At 46.8% G+C, this 22717-nt stretch overlaps 1 protein-coding gene across 2 annotated transcripts in view; it reads right to left on the reverse strand.

Moving 5' to 3' along the window:
* hapln4 (hyaluronan and proteoglycan link protein 4) overlaps window positions 1-22717 on the reverse strand; it is a 43238-nt gene that overhangs the window by 10131 nt on the left and 10390 nt on the right. The window contains exon 3 of one of the 2 annotated variants that reach the window (XM_034180296.1): window positions 21640-21756. In XM_034180296.1, the coding sequence (XP_034036187.1) occupies window positions 21640-21756 (117 nt within the window). Of the gene's footprint in view, window positions 1-21639; window positions 21773-22717 lie in introns of both variants that reach the window. The other variant, XM_034180295.1, reaches the window with a different exon arrangement.

A 22717-nucleotide genomic window follows, 5' to 3' on the forward strand; every position in this document is an offset into this window, starting at 1 on the left:
ACATGATTAATCTGAGATTTCTGACATCCGCCAATCCGAATCCAGATCACCTCCAAAATTCAGTGGAATCTTCCGTGCCCTAATACACTCAACAAAAATATAAACGCAACACTTTTGGTTTTGCTCCCATTTTGTATGAGATGAACGCAAAGATCTAAAACTTTTTCCACATACACAATATCACCATTTCCCTCAAATATTATTCACAAACCAGTCTAAATCTGTGATAGTGAGCACTTCTCCTTTGCTGAGATAATCCATCCCACCTCACAGGTGTGCCATATCAAGATGCTGATTAGACACCATGATTAGTGCACAGGTGTGCCTTAGACTGTCCACAATAAAAGGCCACTCTGAAAGGTGCAGTTTTATCACACAGCACAATGCCACAGATGTTGCAAGATTTGAGGGAGCGTGCAATTGGCATGCTGACAGCAGGAATGTCAACCAGAGCTGTTGCTCATGTATTGAATGTTCATTTCTCTACCATAAGCCGTCTCCAAAGGCGTTTCAGAGAATTTGGCAGTACATCCAACCAGCCTCACAACCGCAGACCACGTGTAACCACACCAGCCCAGGACCTCCACATCCAGCATGTTCACCTCCAAGATTGTCTGAGACCAGCCACTCGGACAGCTGCTGAAACAATCGGTTTGGATAACCAAAGAATTTCTGCACAAACTGTCAGAAACCATTTCAGGGAAGCTCATCTGCATGCTCGTCATCCTTATCAGGGTCTCGACCTGACTCCAGTTCGTCGTCGTAACCGACTTGAGTGGGCAAATGCTCACATTCGCTGGCGTTTGACACGTTGGAGAGGTGTTCTCTTCACGGATGAATCCCGGTTCACAATGTTCAGGGCAGATGGCAGACAGCGTGTGTGGCGTCGTGTGGGTGAGCGGTTTTCTGATGTCAATGTTGTGGATCGAGTGGCCCATGGTGGCGGTGGGGTTATGGTATGGGCAGGCGTCTGTTATGGATGAAGTACACAGGTGCATTTTATTGATGGCATTTTGAATGCACAGAGATACCGTGTGCCATACATCCAAGAACATCACCTCATGTTGCAGCAGGATAATGCACGGCCCCATGTTGCAAGGAAGGTTTTTGAACAATATTTGAGGGAAATGGTGATATTGTGTATGTGGAAAAAGTTTTAGATCTTTGAGTTCATCTCATACAAAATGGGAGCAAAACCAAAAGTGTTGCGTTTATATTTTTGTTGAGTGTATCTATCTGTGGTGCAAATTTGGTGAGAAACCATGAAGTAGTTTTGAAGAAATCCTTGAAAGCCTATATAAAGTGAAATCTTGATCCAGAATCCGGACCCAGATCACCTCCAAAATTCAGTGGAATTTTTCATGCCCCAGTATCTATCTGTGGTGAAAATTTGGTGAGAATCTATGAAGTAGTTTTGATGTAATCCCGCTAAAAGACAAAATAAATAAATGTCAGTGATTTCATTACATCCGCCAAGAACGTAATGAAAAATGCTAAACTTTAATAACTCTGGCTGGTACCATATTTTTATGATGGTTGTCTTTCTCCCAAAATGAGGTGGGCCATTTGATGATAATGATGCAGGTGGGGTCTAACTCTGCCTGGTGGGAAATGTAGGAGACAATGTAGTCAGTGGAGGATGAAAACTCTCTAGTGCTTCACCTCAGGGACAAGTGGTGGATGACTGCTGCTTCCACTTGTGTGCTTTAAAACTGCATAAAGAACCACAAAACCAAGTTCACCATCTCCTGTTAATAACATCACACCAGCTGATGGGGTACTTGTCTCTTAAAGGCAATAAAAGCTGACATTCTGGTGTAATTCAAGACTAATTCAGTGATTAAATATGTAAACCCTTTGTACCCTGCACCTTATTTTGTGCTGAGATTTGACACCATGTAAATAGCAAAGTGGGTTTGGACACTCGGCAAATGCACTTACACAGTGCTCTGTCCCTATGAGATCCACGGAGGTTAACAGCAACACTGCATGTGTAATGTTCAGTCTTGTGATGGGCAATTGAGAAGTTTTGAGCTTCACTCAGAAAAAGTAGGGTATGGTTCTCCAGCTTATGCATTCTGAGTAACCAACATTTCTTGAGAATGTGTGAAGTTTTAACTAACTGGGTGCAGTGTTGACAAATTTTAGTTTCTCGAAATGTAAAAGATGAAGAATCATGCCTTACTTTATCTGGGTCGGGCTCAAAACTTCTCAATCGGTCATGGTATGTCAGTCTTAAATGAAAATTCTGCCAAAAACCAAATCAAAAGCGATGCTGTTTATATGTGCTGTCACGTGAATACATCGCTGTCATCTTATTGCACAGTGTGTGACTGTTTACACTCCATTACCGACAAAGGACTACTGAGTGACTGTGTGAGGTTTCCCATAAAGGCACCTAGATGTATCCACATGCACCAGTAAATTGTTTGCTTGTTTGCTGCTCTTTGCAAAGTTGTTTATCTCCAACAGCCACGAAAGTATCACGTGGTGTTTAATGAAAACTTTAAGCTCATAATTATTTGACAACAGTGAAGCCTCTGCTGTGACACTCAAGCTGCGCTTTGAATCAGGAGATACTAATAAACAAATATCCTCAACAGGCAGGACTGAACTCAAAAGAACGGAACTCGTAGTGTTTGGAAGTGAGGAGGACTCAAGTTTCAACACTGACTCCTGTAGGAGGAGAAATGTGGAGATGAGGTACAGTCGCTGGATACTTCATCTGAGTCTACCCCACGTATCAAAGTAACCATCTATCTGCTGTATGCAGGTGATGCATAGGCATCCCCTTGGCCTTCTCCAGCCCCTAAGGTCCTAAGCACTGTGGCACCAATATATTTAGCATATTTTCACTGATGTTGAACGTAGACTGTTCAATTTGTGTGTTGGATCATGCCCAGAGAAATGGCAAAAAATCACAGCAGACAGGCCTTATGCTGTGTTTACACATAATGACGACAAGTCATGAATGCCACGAAGTATACATTCTTGGCCGCTGATCACAAATGTGATGATTCGGGGCAAAGGCGTCAAGTGTCCTCAGGAACTGCTGCAACCTGTTACCATGCATTATGATTAATGGCATGTGTTGCTGGAGAATTATCAGGAACATTATGCACAGTCAAGAATAATGTTCCGCATTGTTGCATGCTATCACCTAACAGTGCATCGTTAAGTTCTGTCACATTGTGAATGAGGCAAATTGTCTCCACACACACCCATATTCATCCATCCGTCAGTTGCTGAACAATTCAGATCGCTCCAGTTTGCTCTTCAAAATCCAGCAGAAGAAGCAGCAGAAGCAGAAGAACTTTGTGATTGCATGCTTAGTTGAGCTCTGTGTCATGGAGTGGTGCAGAAAAGAGGAGACTGAGAGAGCCAGATGTCTGGCTTCACACGGCTCTTGTCTCGCTCATTTTCCCAAACATCAGGCACAGCAGCAGGTGGAACACCTGCAGGAGCACGCTGAGGAGCATTGGAATGAGGCTTTTAGCCGACTTGGCATCATTGTCCTTCTTCAGTATACTGCAGCAATGAAACTGAATGCGGTGCAGCAGGGTTTAATTGTGCGCACGTCAGAGAAGAACGCTGTCATGCTCTATTAAGGATCACCACTAATCAAGACGGATCAACATGCTCAGTTGCGACCTCCACAACATGAGGCGAAATGAGGGTGGTGCGTGACATTCGTGGAGGATTTTTTGACAGCCAAAAACATGCTCCACGAATATCACGCACGAACACACTGTTGTGGTTTTGTCAGTGTTGGGGTTTTAGTCTCTTGTCTCCTCTTTGTCTCTTTTCTCACATCTGTCCCCAGCTCCTATCTACTCTTATTTCTACACTCATCTCCTTATGTCCTCACACTTAATCCCAGAGTATCTACTCATATCTTCTTTCAGCTCTTGTCTCCTTGTTAGGTCATCACATCTTGTCTTTTCACCTTTATCTTGTCAAGTAGTAGTCTCTGCCTTTGTCTATTTCCTTCCGTTTCTAGCAATGTCTGGCTATCTGCTGCCATCTGGTGTTCCCTTTTATTATCTTCAGTTTCAGGTAATGTCTGTTACTGCCATCCGGTGTTCTCTTAAATTCTTTACACATCATCAGTCTGTAATTTAGTGCACCTGCTTGAGTGTCCACCTGCAACAATTAAGGCTGGCTATACGAGGTCTATTAGATAAGAAACTGACACTTTTATTTTTTTTTAACTATATGGATTTGAATGACGTGCGATTACACCAATCATGCTTGAACCCTCGTGCGCATGCGTGAGTTTTTTCACGCGTGTCGGTGACATCATTTCCCTGTGGGCAGGCCTTGAGTGAGATGTGGTCCAGCCCTCTCGGCTGAATTCCTTTGTTTCACACGCTGCTCGAGGCGGCGCGCGTTGCTTTATCAAAAATTTTTCTGGACCTGTGAGGAATATCCGAGTGGACACTATTCGAGAAATTTAGCTGGTTGTCGGTGAAAAGTTTAACGGCTGATGAGAGATTATGGGGTGTTTTTGTCGCTGTAAGGACTTCCCACGGAGCGGGACGTCGCGCAGCGCTTCCAGGCGCCGTCGTCAGCCTGTTTCGACCTGAAAACATCCTAATTTAAGGCTTAATTCACCCAGGACGTCGTGAGAGAACAGGGAAGATTCAGAAGAGGCCGGCATGAGGACTTTATGCGGACATTCCACTGTTTAAGGACATTTTTTAATGAAAGACGTGCGCGCAAATTCGCCGAGTCGTTTCCGTGACAACTCGACGAATCTGTCTGCGCCGCGACAGGAAAAACACCTCCGTGTCGAAAACCATTTGTAAAATTCAGGCGGCTTTTGATGGCTTTCAACAAGTGAGTAACTGAGAAATTGTTTAACAGCTTGGGCATGTTCCAACTTGCCCATTAAGGTTTCCAACGGAGGTGTTTTTCCTGTCGTGACCCCCCGCGGTCGGGTCCGGCCCGACATGCGACTCTGCCCGCATGTTCTTCCATTAACAATGGAATGTCCAAGTAAACTCCTCATGCCGACTTCTTCTGAAAGTTCTCTGTTCTCTGACGACTTACTGGGTCAACAGAGCCTGAAATGTGGAAGTTTTCAACTTGAAACGGTGAGACGCTGCCGCCTCGAAGGGCAGATCGCCGTTAGGCGCCGTGGGCCGTCCTTAAAGCGACACTTACAGACCAAAATCTCTCATCAGCCGTTAAAATCTTTACCAAAAACCAGCTGAATTTATCGAATGGTGTCCACTCAGTTGTGCCTTACAGTTTTGAAAAAATTTTGATCAAACAAAGCAGCAGTCTCTGAGCCATTCCTAAACAATGAAAAAATCGACGAGAGGGTGGACGACTCCTCACTCAAAGACTGCCGACAGGCGAATGACGTAACCGACAGGCGTGAAAAAACTCTCGCATGCCCACGAGGGTTCAAGCATGTCTGATGTAATCACACGTGATTCAAATCCATATGGTTTTTGAGAAAAATAATAAGGTCGGATACTTTTCTAACAGACCTCGTATATAGTGACTCCTGTTTGGCCTTAGTTGTGGGTCCATTGTGTTTATGTATGTTTGAGTGTATGTTTATGGTGTCTAATAGTGTGATGGCTTCATTTCCAGGGTATTTCCTGTTTACCAGTTTTGGTAGTGAGTATGATTTTGGTTTTGCACTCTGGAGATTGGAAAAAGATTTTCTGAGTTAACTCTGTTCTCTGGGTTTGAACTTTTGGTCTAGAAGAAGAGACTTTGGTTAAAGACTTGTTGTAGAGTTTCTATTTCACTCCTAAGAGGAAAAGGACATTCTTTTGTTGTGCATACTCTAAGGTTTGACTTTGAAGCAGCTTCTCCAGTTTGTTTGTCACTTTTGATAAGAAGATTCCTGAGTTGATTTCCACCTCTGAAAACAGCCTTCTCAGTTTACACTCCAATTAATGAAGAAGATTCAAGTTCAATTCTGTTTGTGTTGACACTTGCCTCCATGGAAGAATGAACTGCTAAGTTTGAACTCTGTTGGTATTGAACTCACCCTTTTGATGATGCAGGCTCCTGAGCTGAACTCACCTTGCACCAAAAGACAATTCTTCAGTTCATATCTTCTGTGAATTAATAAACTGCTGTTCTTGATCATCTGCCTTCTTGTCCTGCTGACCTGCTATTGGGGTTCAATTTAGTCTGTCCCTACGCCCCACCGTAACACACGCACTATTAAGAAACCTATTCAGATGCGTTAAGTCAATTTAAGAATGTCAGGAATGTGCCAAGAATGGTGCAAATATGACATTCGTAATGCATCTTGCCTATGTGTAAATGCACCATTAGATCTGATCCAAAATGTAGTAGATCAAAATGGGACAAATTTAGATGTTTTTGTTTTGTCTGAGCTCATCTTGGTGCCTCTTTGGTTACTTTTGCCCCTTCTTGCCATGCATCCTGTGCCATATGTAGACCTGGTTTCAAGTCCCGGTCACCCTACCTGTCTGAGTCCTCAGATACTAACCTAACTCAGTCCTCCCAGATCACGGCTGGAGAAGTAACCTGTGATGGACTGTTGTCCCGTAAAAGATGAATCATGAACTCTCATCTGTACGTGTTATGGTATCTGGGCATAAGCACCTGTCCGGTGGACCTCAGGGCTTCTTATGTCCTGTATTCATGTTCCATCAAGAACTTATTGGGAGGAGAGAGAATCACCTAGTTTTGTCTTTTTATTATTATTATTATTATTTGTTTGGGTTTTTTATTGAGGGCTGCCTGAATGCAACTTTATGTCACAGAGAGGACTCTGACTGTTATTTGTGCATATGCACCAAACTGTTCTGTGATCAATTACAGAATGAACCCAAACATGCAGGCAGTAACCACACAGGAAATAAGGGGGAACAAAAGTAATTTATTTACCCATTAAGAAGTCCAGTCCCACAAACAGAAGGAGTCACAATGAGCACGACAGGAGTAAATGTAAAACTCAAACAAAATGCAGGCAATAGAAGGCAGCAAAACAAGTGGGAGTTAGACAAAAGGCAAATACAACAAAGACATCACAAATAGCCAACTAACCAGAGGTGTCAAAGAATAATCTGGCAAACTCAAAGGGGAACAGTGCAGTACTAAATAGTGACACAAATGAATAAGCGAGCAACAGGTTGTGTGATTGGGGATGTGCGGCAGCTGTGGGGGAGACCGGCTGACAATGAAACGTGTTGTGGGCTGGGGTGTTTGGCTGGCTTTGTTTTTGTTTTCTGTTTCTCCCACCAGGTGGTATGCATTCAGGACTGAGTGGCTGAGCATTAGGACCTCACCCTGAACACCTGAGGCTTGTTTTCACGTGCAGGTCATCAGGGCTCACGGCTGTGGTGTATTCTGTCTTGATCAGAGATTGCTGCACTTAAACCTTGAATGCACAGTGTGTGATTGCCAGAGACTCGACCTTGTGAGCAGACGTGTGAGATCGGCGTCGGGAGAACAATCTCACCATTACGGACGCAGAGACCGCTCCAGGTTTGACGCCACAGTCTGTGAAGGAGGATTGGGTGAGGTCTCACGCTCTTCAGCACACTTCCTGAGGTAATTTGGTTTTGGTGACTTTTATGAAGTAATGACAGTGGATTTGGTGTCCCTCACACCTTGTGTTAGTGAGCTGTCACGTTATGCTAATTGTCTAATCAGCTTCTGCTGCAGTGGAGATTTGAACTGAGTTGTTCCGTGCCTGCAGGGTGAGAAGCTGATATATATATTTAAGCCAGGAAGTGTTTGCTGATTGTGTGCACCTTTTGAGCTGTGTCTCTCTGGGTGGAGAGTGTTGGACTCACCTCATGTTTTCTTTCTTCACAGACTCGGTTTGTCGCGGCCACCTGGGGGGTGTCGGCAGGGTCCCTGGGTCCGAACTGCTGTGGCTCCGGACCGTTTGCGCTGCTGAGAGCGTGCCGTGTTTTCACCTCACCAGACCGCGGACATTTTTGGTTGTTTATCACTGCACTTATTATGATTATTAAATTCTGTTATCTTTTGAACCGTGCTATGCTTATTTCATGCTGGGTCCTGTCAAACGCTGGGTCAGTGCTCCGACCGCGTCCGACACATAACAAAACGGCTACAAACAAACACACAGAAACTGCCAAAGACAGTGTCACAAACCTCAATCAACCCTGGGGGTGAGTAGAAAACAAACACACCAAAACACAAGGTAAAAACCCCACAAACCAAAGAACAAAAGACTAACAACTAAGGGGGAACTCAAAAAGGGCTAAAGTGTGCAAACACAGAAAAACAACATGACTAACAGATAAAACACAGACTGGGGACACATCACAAAAACAACTAACACAAGGACAAAAGACACAGACAGGGGACAGATCACAACACCAAACAGCAATTCAGAGTATCCAGACTTCTTGGAGACTCTTACGCTGCATTTACACATAGTCAGGATGCGTTACGAATGTCATCTTTGTGTCATTCCTGGCACATTCCTATCATTCTGAACATGACTTAACGCATCTGAATAGGTTAAGTGTGTGTAGGTGCGTGATATTCATGATTTTCGTGGAGCATTTTTTGGCTGTCAAAAAATCTTCAACGAATCTCATGCACCACCCTCATTTCGCCTCATGTCTTGGAGTTCGCAACTGAGCCTGTTAATATGTGTTGATTAGTGGTGATCCTTAATAGAGCATGACAGCGTTCATAGTGGTTCCTGTGATGGTTCTTGGAGCCCATACTGTCACACGTTGCTACAAATTGACATGGAAACTGTCAAGTTTTGACACGAATTGTAACTTGGTGTCACATTTCACTAGGTGCCACTACGAATCACTTCTCTCACATGCACACAATTAGGTGCACCGAGACAGGAAAATCCCATTCCAGTGCTCCTCAGCGCGCTCCTGCAGGTGTTCCACTTGCTGTTGTGCCTCATGGGAGAATGAGTCTGAGCCAGAGGAGAGCTGCGTGCAGCCAGACATCTGGCTCTCTCCATCTCCTCCTCCTCCTTTCTGTGCAACTCCACGGCACAGAGCCTAACTAAGCATGCAATCACAAAGTTCTTCCTCTGCTGTGGATTCATCTGGGTGTTGAGGAGCAATCTGGAGTGATGTGAACTGTTCAGCAGCTGACAGCCGCATGAATATGGGGGGTGTGTGGAGACAATTCACCTGATTCACAACGTAACAGAACGTAACAATGCAGAACATTATTATTGACCTTGCATAATGGTTCATGGTAATTCGCCAGCGGTACGTGCCATTAATCGTAACACGTGGTAACAGGTTGTCACAGTTCCTGAGGACATCTGATGCCTATGCCACGAATCATCACATTCGTGATCTGCGGCCAAGAATGTCTACTTCGTGGCATTCATGACTTGTTGTCATTATGTGTAAACGCAGTATGAGTGGGATCCTGGACAAGGTTTGTGCTGTAAATTCCTTAGTTCTACTGGGGGACTTCAATGCTCACATGGGTAAAAATGGAGAAACTTGGACAGGAGTAATTGGGAGGAACGGCCCGATCTGAATCCGAGTGGTGTTTTGTTGCTACACTTCTGTGCTGGTCATGGATTGTCCATAACAAACACCCTGTTTGACCACAAGGGTGTTCATAAGGACACTTGGCACCAGAACACCCAAGATCAAGGGTCAATTATCGATTTTGTAATTGTGTCATCAGACCTACGACTGTGTGTCTTGGACACTCAGGTGAAGAGACTGAGTGGAGCTGTCAACTAATCACCACCTGGTGATGAATATGGTCAGATGGGGTAAACCACTGAATCAACCCAGAAGCCCTAAATGCTTGGTGAGGGTTTTCAGAAAGCACTTGATGGAAGAGCCTGTCCAGACAGCCTTCAGCTCACACCTCAGAAGAAGCTTCTCCCACACCCTGAGGGAGGCCGGGGACATGGAAAGGGAATGGTGCAGGTTCAAGGCCTCAATTGCTGAGGCAGCTGCTTTCTGATGTGGCCAGGTGGCTGTTGGCTTTTGTAGTGGCAGCAACCCAAGAACCTGCTGGTGGACTCCAGTGGTGAGGGAAGCCACCCAGCTGAAGAAGGAGGCCTTTCATGTCTGGTTAGCCCAGAGGTCTCCAGAATCAGTGGACGGGTACCGGCAGGCCAGAAGTACTGCAGCTTCAGTGGTAGCTGAGGCAAGAACATGGGTGTGGGAGAAGTTGAGAGGCCATGGAGAATGACTTTTGGTCAGCCTCATGGGGGTTCTGGCAAACTGTCAGGTGAGTCAGTAAAGGGAGGCAGTTCTTGACACAGCCTGTGTTTAGCAAGAGAAAAAAGCTGCTAAACTGGACTGAGGATATTGTCAGGTGGTGGAAAGACCACTTTGAGGATCCCCTCAACCCTACTGACATGCCATCTGTTGAGGAGGCAGGGACAGAAGACTCATGCGCATCTGGTGCCATGACCCTAGCGGAATTCACCAAGGTCATCAAAAGTTACTGTTACAATTACACTATTACACAAACAAAAAGCAAATTAAAAAGATGATGAAAATTTAAATTACAAGCATTTTATAAAAAAAACAAGCACATGTTGTGGAGTTAGCCTCTTTAAGGTTTCAGTCCTGTTTGTGTTTCTGTTTTTATTTTTCCCCTTTTCTTTTCCTTCCATTTGCCCATTCTTGATTTGTTAGTTGTTTTTATTCTTGTAACTTGATTATTCTCTTTCTAGTTTGGTTCTGATTATTCCTAAATGCATTATTCTTTGGTTCCTGGTTTTGGTTCTTTATTGTATTTTTGGTTCAGTCATTTATTGCTTTTCTTTCTGTATGCTTGAGTCTCTAGTTCCATTCCTGGTTATCTTTTATTTTATTTGTCACACATGTATTTGTTTTCTTCAGTAGTTATTCTCTGGTTTTGCTTCTTATATTTATCTTCAGTGTCTCTTGGTCTGGTTGTGTTGTGTTTCCCTGGGTTTTAGTTTCAGTTACCATTTATGGTATGTTTAGTTATTCATGGCATTATTCTGTAGTCACCTGTTTTGTTTCTGCTCATCTTTTATCCTCTGTTCAACTTATATGTTGTTTGCCATGTTTATGATATTCATGTTACTGTATGTATCACTCAGTATCTTTCCCGTTCTACTTTTGGTCACGATCAGTAATTTTCTTTTTTCCACATTTTAGACTCCCAGCCTCTGTCTTCTGTTACTCTTCCTCCCCCTGAGTGAGGCGTTGTAGGGACGTGTGGGATGAGCTGCTTGGTCTGCTGTCACCGTGACTTGGGCTCGGATAAGAGGTAGAAAATGAATGAATCAATGAACTAGCTCCAAATTAACTGTACATGATACACTACTGTCAGTGGTGTAAAGTAAAGTGTATTTAATTAGGTGTTGCACTTCAGTACAGAGGTGAAGGACTAGAACTTTGTTGAAGTGTTTTTCTTCTTCAACTTCGTCTTCTCCTTTATACTTTTATTAAACTACATCTCATGGGAAAATACTGTACTTCATTACACTTATCTGACATTTTTTCTTGCTTGTTACATTTTAGATTTATATTAACAATATAAGATAGATAAAATTGTATTATCAGGTCAATAAAGCTTTATTGGTCCACAGGAGGAAACTCACAAGCTACTAAGCAATAATACAAATTATATGTGAATGCAGTAAAACTGGCTCCACATTTATAAGCTGAAACATTAAAGGAATTAAAACATTCGTGCATCAATAATTATAATCCAGTCATATTATATAGCACAGAGCTTCAATGTTAGACCAGAGAGCTGGATGTTTCCCAACAGTACCTACGGTACTTTCTTTTCTGAAGGTCTACATAACAGAGGCTACTGTGAAGTAAAGTGAATCAGATTCAGCTTCCCTCACTGACATCTCATGGAGAAAGACATGTTCAACCAGAGGTGCATGAATATCAGCAGGAACTATTTAGTTCCTCACCCTTCCTCTTCCACCTCTTCCCCATGTCCTCCTCCTTGTTTCAGATCTTTGAGGATCTGTTGTTCTAAAGTCAGCGTACTGACCTGAGAACCTGTCACCTATCTCCACCGAGGTTCTGATTGGTGTGTGAACAATGTGGCTACGTTTGAGGGACAAAAACCCTATTTAGGGCATCATATGGAGTATAATAGATGGTAATATGTGCTATAGGTTGGTCATTCTGGACTATTAGGAAAGTTTTAAACATCTCCAAAAAAAAAACTGTGATGTGGGGACAGCATGATCCACAACAGTGAATAGTCACATGTGATTTGTGCAGATAGGGGGCAATATTTAGCAATAGTCAGGGCACAGGAGCCGCAGGAGTGCAGATAGAGCGTAGATGAGCCAAGATGACAGATTGTGGGGAGAGCTGTTTTGGGCCAGTATATCTATATTATAAGAAGCTGAACTGTCACCTTAAATGTCTCTCTCTCGCACCATTACCGCATACTCGTCTGGTACCAGACCACACCTACCATGGGTCTTACTCTATTTTTACAGATGGCTTTGTTAATATTTCATTAGTGTCTCTTGGAATGAGTTTCTGCTTGAATGTGAATGTGAATTTGGCATCTGTTAGTTTAATGCCAAGCTACACTGAAACCTAAAATTAAAATACAAAGCAGATTATGTTTAGTTTTTTGTTTGGTTTTGTTCTTTTGGGGGGGTTGGGGGGGTAGCATGCAGTGTGCAATTTCAATGCAGCCGGATGAAAATGACCAGATGACCAAACCAAGCAGCGAAGAAGTACATCGTTAAGTGTGTGTGTGTGTGTGTGTGTGTGTGTGGCTGAGCATTCAGATAGTCGCTGTTCACTGACCTCTTTAAATTGCCTCTTGAAATAGGACATATGTCAATAATCCCATGAAAAGCATGCCATACTCTTCAGCAGAACACAGTTTTCAGCAGCTACGACTCATCCTCACCTCTTAAAGCACGGTGACAACAGCACACCTGCACTGAACTTTACCAAGACATTTTTATGCTTTATTTTTCTCCTTTATTTAGAATTCTGAGCTGAGCCGCTCTGTATCGCCTCGTTAAAAACAGCTGATCCTCCGTGATGCGTCAACAACTAACACTATTTTCTACTCAAATGAACCTAAACTCTCTTTCTGAGGACCACATGATGTGAAAATGCAATAAAACTTTCTTACCTGTAAATCTGGTCATGTTTTCTGCATAAATAAATGTTATCCATTCTTTGTGCTCAAACGCCAAAGCAGGGGCGTATCCAGATGGAATGGGGGCGTGGGGCAAGGATGTGCCCCCCCAACACCCCTAGATTAAAGGTTTTTGCTACAACTACTAATACTACTTATAATAATAATAATTTCGACAAGTAAAATGTTTAGAGAGAATTTAATGTTAGAAAAATGTTAGAAAGAATTTAATAGTTACATTTACAAACAATGTAGGCTAGAAATTGCACGTTTTACTGTTACAGTGCTGTCAACAGTGAAATATGAGATCAAGAAAGAGGTCTTTATTTTACTTTTTATAAAACAAGTATTTATTTTCATTGAAGTCAAGAAAGGGTGACTATAAAGCGAGTTTTGGCAAAAACAAGTATCATTGTCATGTTGAGGTGGCAGAGGGTTGTTGTCGACAGCTGGGGAAAGTAACTAAAAAAGTAACTAGTAAGCTAACTTAGTTACTTTTACAACTTGTTGGGAAAGTGTCAGTACACGGACCCACAACAGGGGGCGCAAATGAACGGACAATGAAGAAAGTCAAATAACAAAGCTTTACTGTTGTGAACACGCACAACAAATTACAATTTTGGTCACAAGTCGAATTCCACGGTGTCGTGTGGGCAGGCTCGACGATAGGAGACGTCTGTCCAAGTCGAACCGGAACCACCCGATTTCCTCTGCCACCGAACCCCGGGAATACTGGAGCCGCCAAGTCCCGAACTCCCAGGTGATCACTGCCTCCGCTCGTCGGATCCGGTACTGCTGGCGAGGAACAGAAACAGTCAGATTTGGGTGCGGCTGCACCCAACAACACGTGGGGGTGGAAAACACCACCTTCACCTCTACTCAGAAACAAAGCTGTAATGTGGGAATAAGAGTACTTATCCAAATACGTCCTTTTCAGTCTTCATTCGTTTTACACACAAGCAACAATGGATTAATCCGTATGGCTGGCTGAGTTCGTTACCTCCTTGGTAGAGCGATATCTCGGCAATGAGGTGGAGATGCCGTCCTGCTGATATACCTCCCTGTTGATTGATATCAGCTGTCTCAGGTGATGGGTGACAGCTGTCACCCTGGCTGCTCCTGTGAGGCGGCAGCGCCCTCCGGTGCCTGGAGCCCGCACTCCAGGCAGGGCGCCCTCTGGTGGTGGTGGGCCAGCAGTACCTCCTCTTCAGCGGCCCACACAACAGGACCCCCCCTTCAACGGGCGCCTCCTGGCGCACGACCAGGCTTGTCCGGGTGGCGACGGTAGAAGTAGGCCAGGAGGGCCGGGTCCAGGATGAAGCTCTTCTTCACCCAGGAGCGTTCTTCGGGGCCGTACCCTTCCCAGTCCACCAGATACTGAAAACCCTGGCCCATCCGTCGGACGTCTAGGAGCCGGCGCACAGTCCAAGCCGGCTCGCCGTCGATGATCCGGGCAGGAGGTGGTGCCGGACCCGGAGTGCAGAGGGGTGAGGTGTGATGAGGTTTGATTCTGGAAACATGGAATACTGGATGAATCCGCAGTGAGGCCGGAAGCTGAAGCCTCACTGCGGCGGGATTGATGACCTTGAGAATTTTAAACGGACCAATGTATCGTTCTTGTAGTTTCGGGGAGTCCACTTGTAGGGGAATGTCCTTGGTGGACAACCACACTTCCTGCCCAGGACGATACGTGGGAGCCGGGGTCCGCCGCCGGTCTGCATGGGTCTTCGCCCTCGTCCGGGCCTTCAACAAAGCAGAACGGGCGGCACGCCACACCCGACGGCACTTCCGTAGGTGGGCCTGGACCGAGGGCACACCGACCTCTCCCTCAACCACCGGAAACAAGGGGGGCTGATACCCCAAACACACCTCAAAAGGGGAGAGGCCGGTGGCTGATACTTGACTGTTGTGGGCGTACTCGATCCAGGCCAGGTGGGTACTCCAGGCCGTCGGGTGCGCGGCTGTCACACAATGTAGGGTCTGCTCCATCTCTTGGTTGGCCCGTTCTGCTTGCCCGTTGGTCTGGGGGTGATACCCGGACGAGAGACTGACCGTGGCCCCCAGTTCCCGGCAGAAGCTCCTCCAGATGTGCGAGGAGAACTGGGGACCATGATCGCAGACGATGTCTGATGGTATCCCATGCAGACGGACGACGTGGTGGACCAGGAGGTCCGCTGTCTCCTGGGCCGTAGGTAGCTTCGGGAGGGCCACGAAGTGGGCCGCCTTGGAGAATCGGTCCACTATCGTGAGGATGACGGTGTTTCCCTGGGACAGCGGAAGGCCCGTGACAAATCCAGGCCGATGTGAGACCAGGGGCGATGAGGCACGGGCAGCGGCTGTAGCAATCCCGATGTCATGCGGTGGTCGGCCTTGCCCCTGGCGCAGGTGGTACAGGCCTGGATGTAACCCCGGACGTCGGCCTCCAGGGACGCCCACCAGAAGCGCTGCCGGACGACTGCCACGGTTCTTCGCACCCCAGGATGACAGGAGAGCTTAGAACCGTGACAGAAGTCCAGAACCGCAGCCCTAGCTTCTGGTGGGACGTAGAGTCTATTCTTCGGCCCGGGTCCGGGTTTCGTGCCAGGGCCTCCCGGACGGTCTTCTCCACGTCCCAGGTGAGGGTGGCCACGATAGTGGACTCCGGGATGATGGGATCCGGGGGATCCGACGACTCCGTTCTGACTTCGTCTTCATGTACCCGGGACAAAGCGTCTGATTTTTGGTTTTTGGTCCCGGGACGGTAGGTGATCCGGAAGTCAAAACGGCCGAAGAACAGTGACCAGCGGGCTTGCCTGGGATTCAGCCGCTTGGCGGTCCTGATATACTCCAGGTTCCGGTGGTCAGTGAAAACCGTGAATGGCACGGACGTTCCCTCCAACAGATGTCTCCACTCCTCAAGAGCCTCTTTCACCACAAGGAGTTCTCGATTGCCGACGTCATAGTTCCGTTCGGCCGGGGTCAACCTGCGGGAAAAATAGGCACACGGGTGAAGGACCTTATCGGTCTTCCCGCTCTGGGACAGCACGGCTCCTATCCCTGAGTCCGAGGCGTCCACTTCAACCACTAACTGGCGGCTAGGATCGGGCTGCACCAGAACGGGTGCAGACGAGAAACGCCGTTTCAACTCCTTGAACGCGGCATCGCAACGATCCGACCAGGTGAAGGGAACTTTTGGCGAGGTCAGGGCTGTCAGGGGGCTAACTACCTGACTGTAGCCCTTAATGAACCTCCTGTAGAAATTTGCAAAGCCGAGGAACTGTTGCAGCTTCCTACGGCTTGTGGGTTGGGGCCAGTCTCTCACCGCCGCAACCTTGGCCGGATCAGGAGCGATGGAGTTGGAGGAGATGATGAACCCCAGGAAGGACAAAGACGTGCAGTGGAACTCACACTTCTCGCCCCTCACAAACAGCCGGTTCTCCAACAACCGCTGCAGGACCTGACGTACATGCTTAACATGGGTCTCAGGGTCCGGAGAAAAGATGAGTATATCGTCCAGATATACGAAGATGAACCGGTGCAGGAAATCCCGCAAGACATCATTAACCAACGCTTGGAAAGTCGCGGGAGCGTTTGTGAGACCGAACGGCATGACCAGGTACTCAAAGTGACCTAAGGGGGTGTTAAATGCCGTCTTCCACTCGTCTCCCTTCCGGATCCGAACCAGGTGATACGCATTTCTAAGATCGAGCTTGGTGAAGATTTGGGCTCCATGCAGGGGTGTGAACACCGAATCCAACAGGGGCAACGGGTATCGGTTGCGAACCGTGATCTCGTTCAGTCCCCTATAATCAATGCATGGACGAAGACCGCCGTCTTTTTTACCCACAAAAAAGAAACCTGCACCCATCGGGGAGGTGGAATTCCGGATCAACCCGGCGGCTAACGAGTCCCGGATGTAGGTCTCCATTGATTCGCGCTCAGGCCGTGAGAGGTTGTACAGCCTGCTGGACGGGAACTCACTGCCCGGAACCAAATCAATGGCACAATCATAAGGACGGTGGGGGGGAAGGGTGAGCGCCAGATCCTTGCTGAACACGTCGACAAGGTCGTGGTACTCCACCGGCACCATCCCCAGATTGGGCGGGACTCTGACCTCCTCCTTAGCTGGGAGCCGGGAGGAACCGAGGAACCTAAACATACCCGATGGCAGGTCTCGCTCCACTGAACCACTACCCCGGACGGCCAATCGATCCGGGGATTGTGTTTCAACATCCAGGGAAACCCCAAAATCACTCGGGAGGTAGCAGGAGTCACAAAAAACTCTATCTCCTCCCGGTGATTTCCGGACACCACCAGGGTTACAGGTGGTGTCTTATGCGTGATTGGAGGGAGGAGGGAGCCATCTAGTGCTCGCACCTGCACAGGCGAGGTAAGCGCCACCAGAGGGAGCCCTATCTCCCTGGCCCATCTGCTGTCTAACAGATTCCCTTCAGAGCCCGTGTCCACCAGTGCTGGGGCTTTCAGGGTTGATTCCTCATAAAGGATCGTAACTGGGAGTCGTGTGGCAATGTGGGTGTGTCCCACATGAATGTCTTGGCCCACCCTTAGCCCAGTCTCTAGGGGCGGGCGTTGGTGTTTAACCGCTCGGGGCAGTCTCTCACTTGGTGCTCTGTCGAGCCACAATTAAAACACACTCCGTGGGCCTGCCTCCTCTGTGCAGCTGGTGCCCTAAATGTTGCCCTGCTCGTGTCCATAGCTTCGTCAGCAGGGGGAGCTGTAGCCACACAGAGCGCCGGAGCCGTGGAGCGTGGGGAAGGCGGGATGCGGTCGGAACCGGAAGGGAGAGGGACGGCGCGTGCCCGGCCACGCCCTTCGTCTCGTTCCCGACGACGTTCTTCTAACCGATTGTCTAATCGTATGACCAGATCGATAAGCCCATCTAAATCCCGCGGTTCGTCCTTAGCCACCAGGTGCTCCTTAAGAACCAATGACAGTCCGTTTACAAAGGCGGCGCGGAGGGCAGTCCTATTCCAGCCGGACCTCGCAGCCGCGATGCGGAAGTCGACTGCATAGGCAGCTGCGCTCCGACGCCCCTGTCTCATTGACAGTAGCACTGTTGAAGCGGTTTCTCCTCTATTGGGGTGATCGAACACGGTTCTGAACTCCCTCACAAACCCATCATATGTCTGAAGGAGCCGTGAGTTCTGCTCCCAGAGCGCTGTAGCCCAAGCGCGTGCCTCACCGCGAAGCAGGTTTATTACATAAGCTCCCTTGCTAGCATCGGTCGCGTACATAACAGGACGCTGTGCGAAGACGAGCGAACACTGCATAAGAAAATCTGCGCACGTCTCCACACAGCCTCCGTACGGCTCTGGGGGGCTTATGTATGCTTCCGGGGAAGGTGGGAGGGGTCGTTGAACAACCAGTGGAACGTCTATGTTACGTACAGGGTCTACGGGAGGGAGAGCCGCAGCGGCGCCCGGAGGGCGCGCTTCCACCTGCGCGGCAAGAGCCTCCACCCTGCGGTTCAGGAGGATGTTCTGCTCGGTCATCAAATCTAACCGAGTCGTGAAAGCGGTGAGGATCCGCTGCAACTCACCGATTACCCCTCCTGCGGACGCCTGTGCGTCCTGTTCTTCCATTGGCCGTTCAACAGCCGGTTGACGCCCCTCGGGATCCATGACGATGGCCGAGATATCCTGTTGGGAAAGTGTCAGTACACGGACCCACAACAGGGGGCGCAAATGAACGGACAATGAAGAAAGTCAAATAACAAAGCTTTACTGTTGTGAACACGCACAACAAACACAACAAATTACAATTTTGGTCACAAGTCGAATTCCACGGTGTCGTGTGGGCAGGCTCGACGATAGGAGACGTCTGTCCAAGTCGAACCGGAACCACCCGATTTCCTCTGCCACCGAAACCCGGGAATACTGGAGCCGGCAAGTCCCGAACTCCCAGGTGATCACTGCCTCCGCTCGTCGGATCCGGTACTGCTGGCGAGGAACAGAAACAGTCAGATTTGGGTGCGACTGCACCCAACAACACGTGGGGGTGGAAAACACCACCTCCACCTCTACTCAGAAACAAAGCTGTAATGTGGGAATAAGAGTACTTATCCAAATACGTCCTTTTCAGTCTTCAGTCGTTTTACACACAAGCAACAATGGATTAATCCGTATGGCTGGCTGAGTTCGTTACCTCCTTGGTGGAGCGATATCTCGGCAATGAGGTGGAGATGCCGTCCTGCTGATATACCTCCCTGTTGATTGATATCAGCTGTCTCAGGTGATGGGTGACAGCTGTCACCCTGGCTGCTCCTGTGAGGCGGCAGCGCCCTCCGGTGCCTGGAGCCCGCACTCCAGGCAGGGCGCACTCTGGTGGTGGTGGGCCAGCAGTACCTCCTCTTCAGCGGCCCACACAACACAACTGAGTAATCAGTAAAGTAACTAAGTTACTTTTTCAAGGAGTAATCAGTAATCAGTAATTGGATTACTTTTTCAAAGTAACTGTGGCAACACTGTTTATAATCCAGTGTGACAAGAAGCAGAAGTTCCACTTTGCATTAGAGGATGACATTTTTCGAGAATTCCCGTGGGTCACGTGATTCCTGCAGGATTCCCGCGGGATGGGAGTCAAAATTTTATCAATCCCGTGATTGGGATGGGACGGGAATAAAAATGAACGGGAGTGGGCAGGAGCGGGAATGCCAAAAATAGATGATGATTTTCGCTCTCAGACTGCGGGCTTACTTGTAGTTCCTAGGGTTTGTAAGAGTAGAATGGGAGGCAGAGCCTTCAGCTTTCAGGCTCCTCTCCTGTGGAACCAGCTCCCAATTCAGATCAGGGAGACAGATACCCTCTCTACTTTTAAGATTAGGCTTAAAACTTTCCTTTTCGCTAAGGCTTATAGTTAGGGCTGGATCGGGTGACCCTGGACCATCCCTTGGTTATGTTGCTTTAGACGTAGACTGTGTTTCATAATTATTGTATGGCCTTGCCTTGCAATGTGGAGCGCCTTGGGGCAACTGTTTGTTGTGATTTGGCGCTATACAAGAAAAAAGTTGATTGAAGTTGATTGATTGATTTTCATCTATTTAAAACAACCAAAATTACACCCGTCCTTTGTTATGCCGCGTTCACACCGGGCGCGATCAGACGCTACAAATTCGCGGGGGTCGCGTGGCAACGGATGCGCCTCCTTTGCCCGGTGTGTCGCTCTGCTTTTGCTGCGAAAATTCGCCCCAGTGCGCCGTCATCAAATAGGAGGAGCTTCCATTCCGCTCGCCAGCTCCGGTTGTCAGTCAAGCTAACATGACGGACCTTGATCACACGGAGCGAGTTGCTGTGGAAAGCTCCCAATACAAGGAGTATCATTATTTGCTGCAGGAGCTGTGTCTGGATGACGACCACTTTCAGCGGTCCTTCCACCTCTGCAGGACCTAGTTTGTGGACCTCCTGTCCTGTTCATGGGCGCACATGTAAACAATTAAAAAAAAAAAAAAAAGAAAGAAACTCTGCTGCCTGCTGTGGGACTGCAGCTTGCTCTTCCCCCAAAAACTCTGTCATAATTGTGTTTAGAAACCATTTGTTTTATTATACATCTGTGTAGTTAATAAGTAAAATAATCTCCATGGACGATTCGCTCGCACGCGCATGTAAAATAATAAGAAAAAGAAACTCCGCTCCCCGCTGCTGCGGGTTTGCTGCTCGCTCCAAAAACTGTCATAATTGTGAAATAAAGGACAAAAGAGACATAAGTCCTGCTCACAGGCTGCTACCAGAGACAGGACAATGTCCACATCTTCAGTCAAACTCCAGACATCTCCACGTCACTACATATTCAGTCCCTGATTGGTCATCATGGCGCGACAAGACGAAAAAGATGATTTTTCAACTTGGGGAGGAGGGCAACGCAACGTGATGCGACGCAATATCGCACCACAAACGCGCCAATCGCTCAGAATCGCTTAGAGCAGAGACCATGCGTTTACCACAGATCTGTGGTTAGAAAAGAGAACCAAAACGAATTACATAACGGTCACCGTGCACTACATCCACAATTGGTAGATGTCAAACCGCATCCTAGCCACGAAGACATACGGGAGTGAGATGGGAGTGGGCCTGATTTTGAGTGGGAGCGGGATGGGATTGGGAGTCATCTTTACAGGAGTGGGACGGGATGTGATTTATTTTTTTTACTCCAGTCCAGGATTGGGACAGATTGGGATTTTTTTTCTGGGTGCGGGATGGGACGGGAGTGAAAATCCACTCCCATGTCATGCTCTACTTTGCATGTGCATGCTGCACCTCTTCTTCTCTGTTTTCTGTGGGAGTGTTACAGTGCCACATAGTGGCCTGCCATATATACAAGTGTTTTCAGTCGTTTTTAGTGGTTCTTCCTAATACACATGTTTAAATGTCAACCTCAACCTCATTAAGCCCACAAGAAGGATTTAAAGGCATTCACAGGCACTGAAACTGTTCAACAAATCAGCCATGAGACAATGGTGGAAAAGAGAAATATTGTAAAGCCAGATCAATACACAATGAAGGGCTTATGCTTTTTTACTTAAGTGATGAGAAACAAAGAATAAACTGTCCTCACCAAGTACATGCACCACCTTCCTCCCCCCCTTCTGTGTTCCAGTGGGAAGTGAAGCCACAGAGAGAGAAGACATTAGGACGATGACCACACAGCATATCATCCTGACTGCCAGAGGCTGCGGCTCGTGTGAGACCTACAGAAAAAGACAAAACGGGAAATCAAGACTAGAAAATGAAGTTGACGGAGCAAAAAGTACTGTGGCAATGAAATGTAAGGAAGAAGTCCTAAAGGTAAAGGAGAAGCTGAAAAGGCAAATGAAAATGGATGAACAATGGCACCATTCGTGACAGTCAATGTGGAGAAACCTGGATAAGAAACAAGAAGAAATCGTGCAATCAAGACCTGAAAATACACAAATATGGATGGCAATATACCTGATGTTCAGTCACCTGGAGTATAAGTCAGAACTTTGTTATTATGAGCTGTTTACTTTGGGATTTTGTGCATTGCTGTAGTGTACTTTTTATTGTTGCCATTTATTCTTTCATTATTAGAGTTTTTTTGTTTTGTGCTTTGAATCCTATATGAATAAAAATTATAATTATTACTATTACCCTTAACCCATACTAATACACTAGTGTAGGAAAAAAAAATTAGGCATTTAAGAATAAGCAGAAGGTTTTATGGTGAAAACAGGGAGATTCATTTCTATAGAGCTCTGGAGTAATTCTGTATAATGAGATGTATACACATGTATGAATAGGAACAATAATTATTACTATTAATAACAAATGCATGATGTTTTCATATATAAGTCGCACCAGAGTATAAGTCATAGGACCTTCCAAACTACTTTAAAAAAAATGCAACTTTTACTCTGGAAAATACAATAGTTTTTGGTACCACCCAAGGAAACAAAGCAACACTTACACTCCAGTCACAGTATAAGTATACCATGGCCAGAAGGATTACACAGGTTGAGATCCAAGGATCAAAAATGAAAGTCGCGCAAATTTTGATTTAAAAAAAAAAAAAAGTGATGCAGACTTGCGGGGGGATGGTATTGCAGCATGGATGCATAGGTCAGGAGCTCCCGGCCATATGCCAACATAATAAATTCAGATCAAACTCGAGATAC

The sequence above is a fragment of the Thalassophryne amazonica genome, chromosome 10, assembly GCF_902500255.1.
Source record: "Thalassophryne amazonica chromosome 10, fThaAma1.1, whole genome shotgun sequence".
NCBI lineage: Eukaryota > Metazoa > Chordata > Actinopteri > Batrachoidiformes > Batrachoididae > Thalassophryne > Thalassophryne amazonica.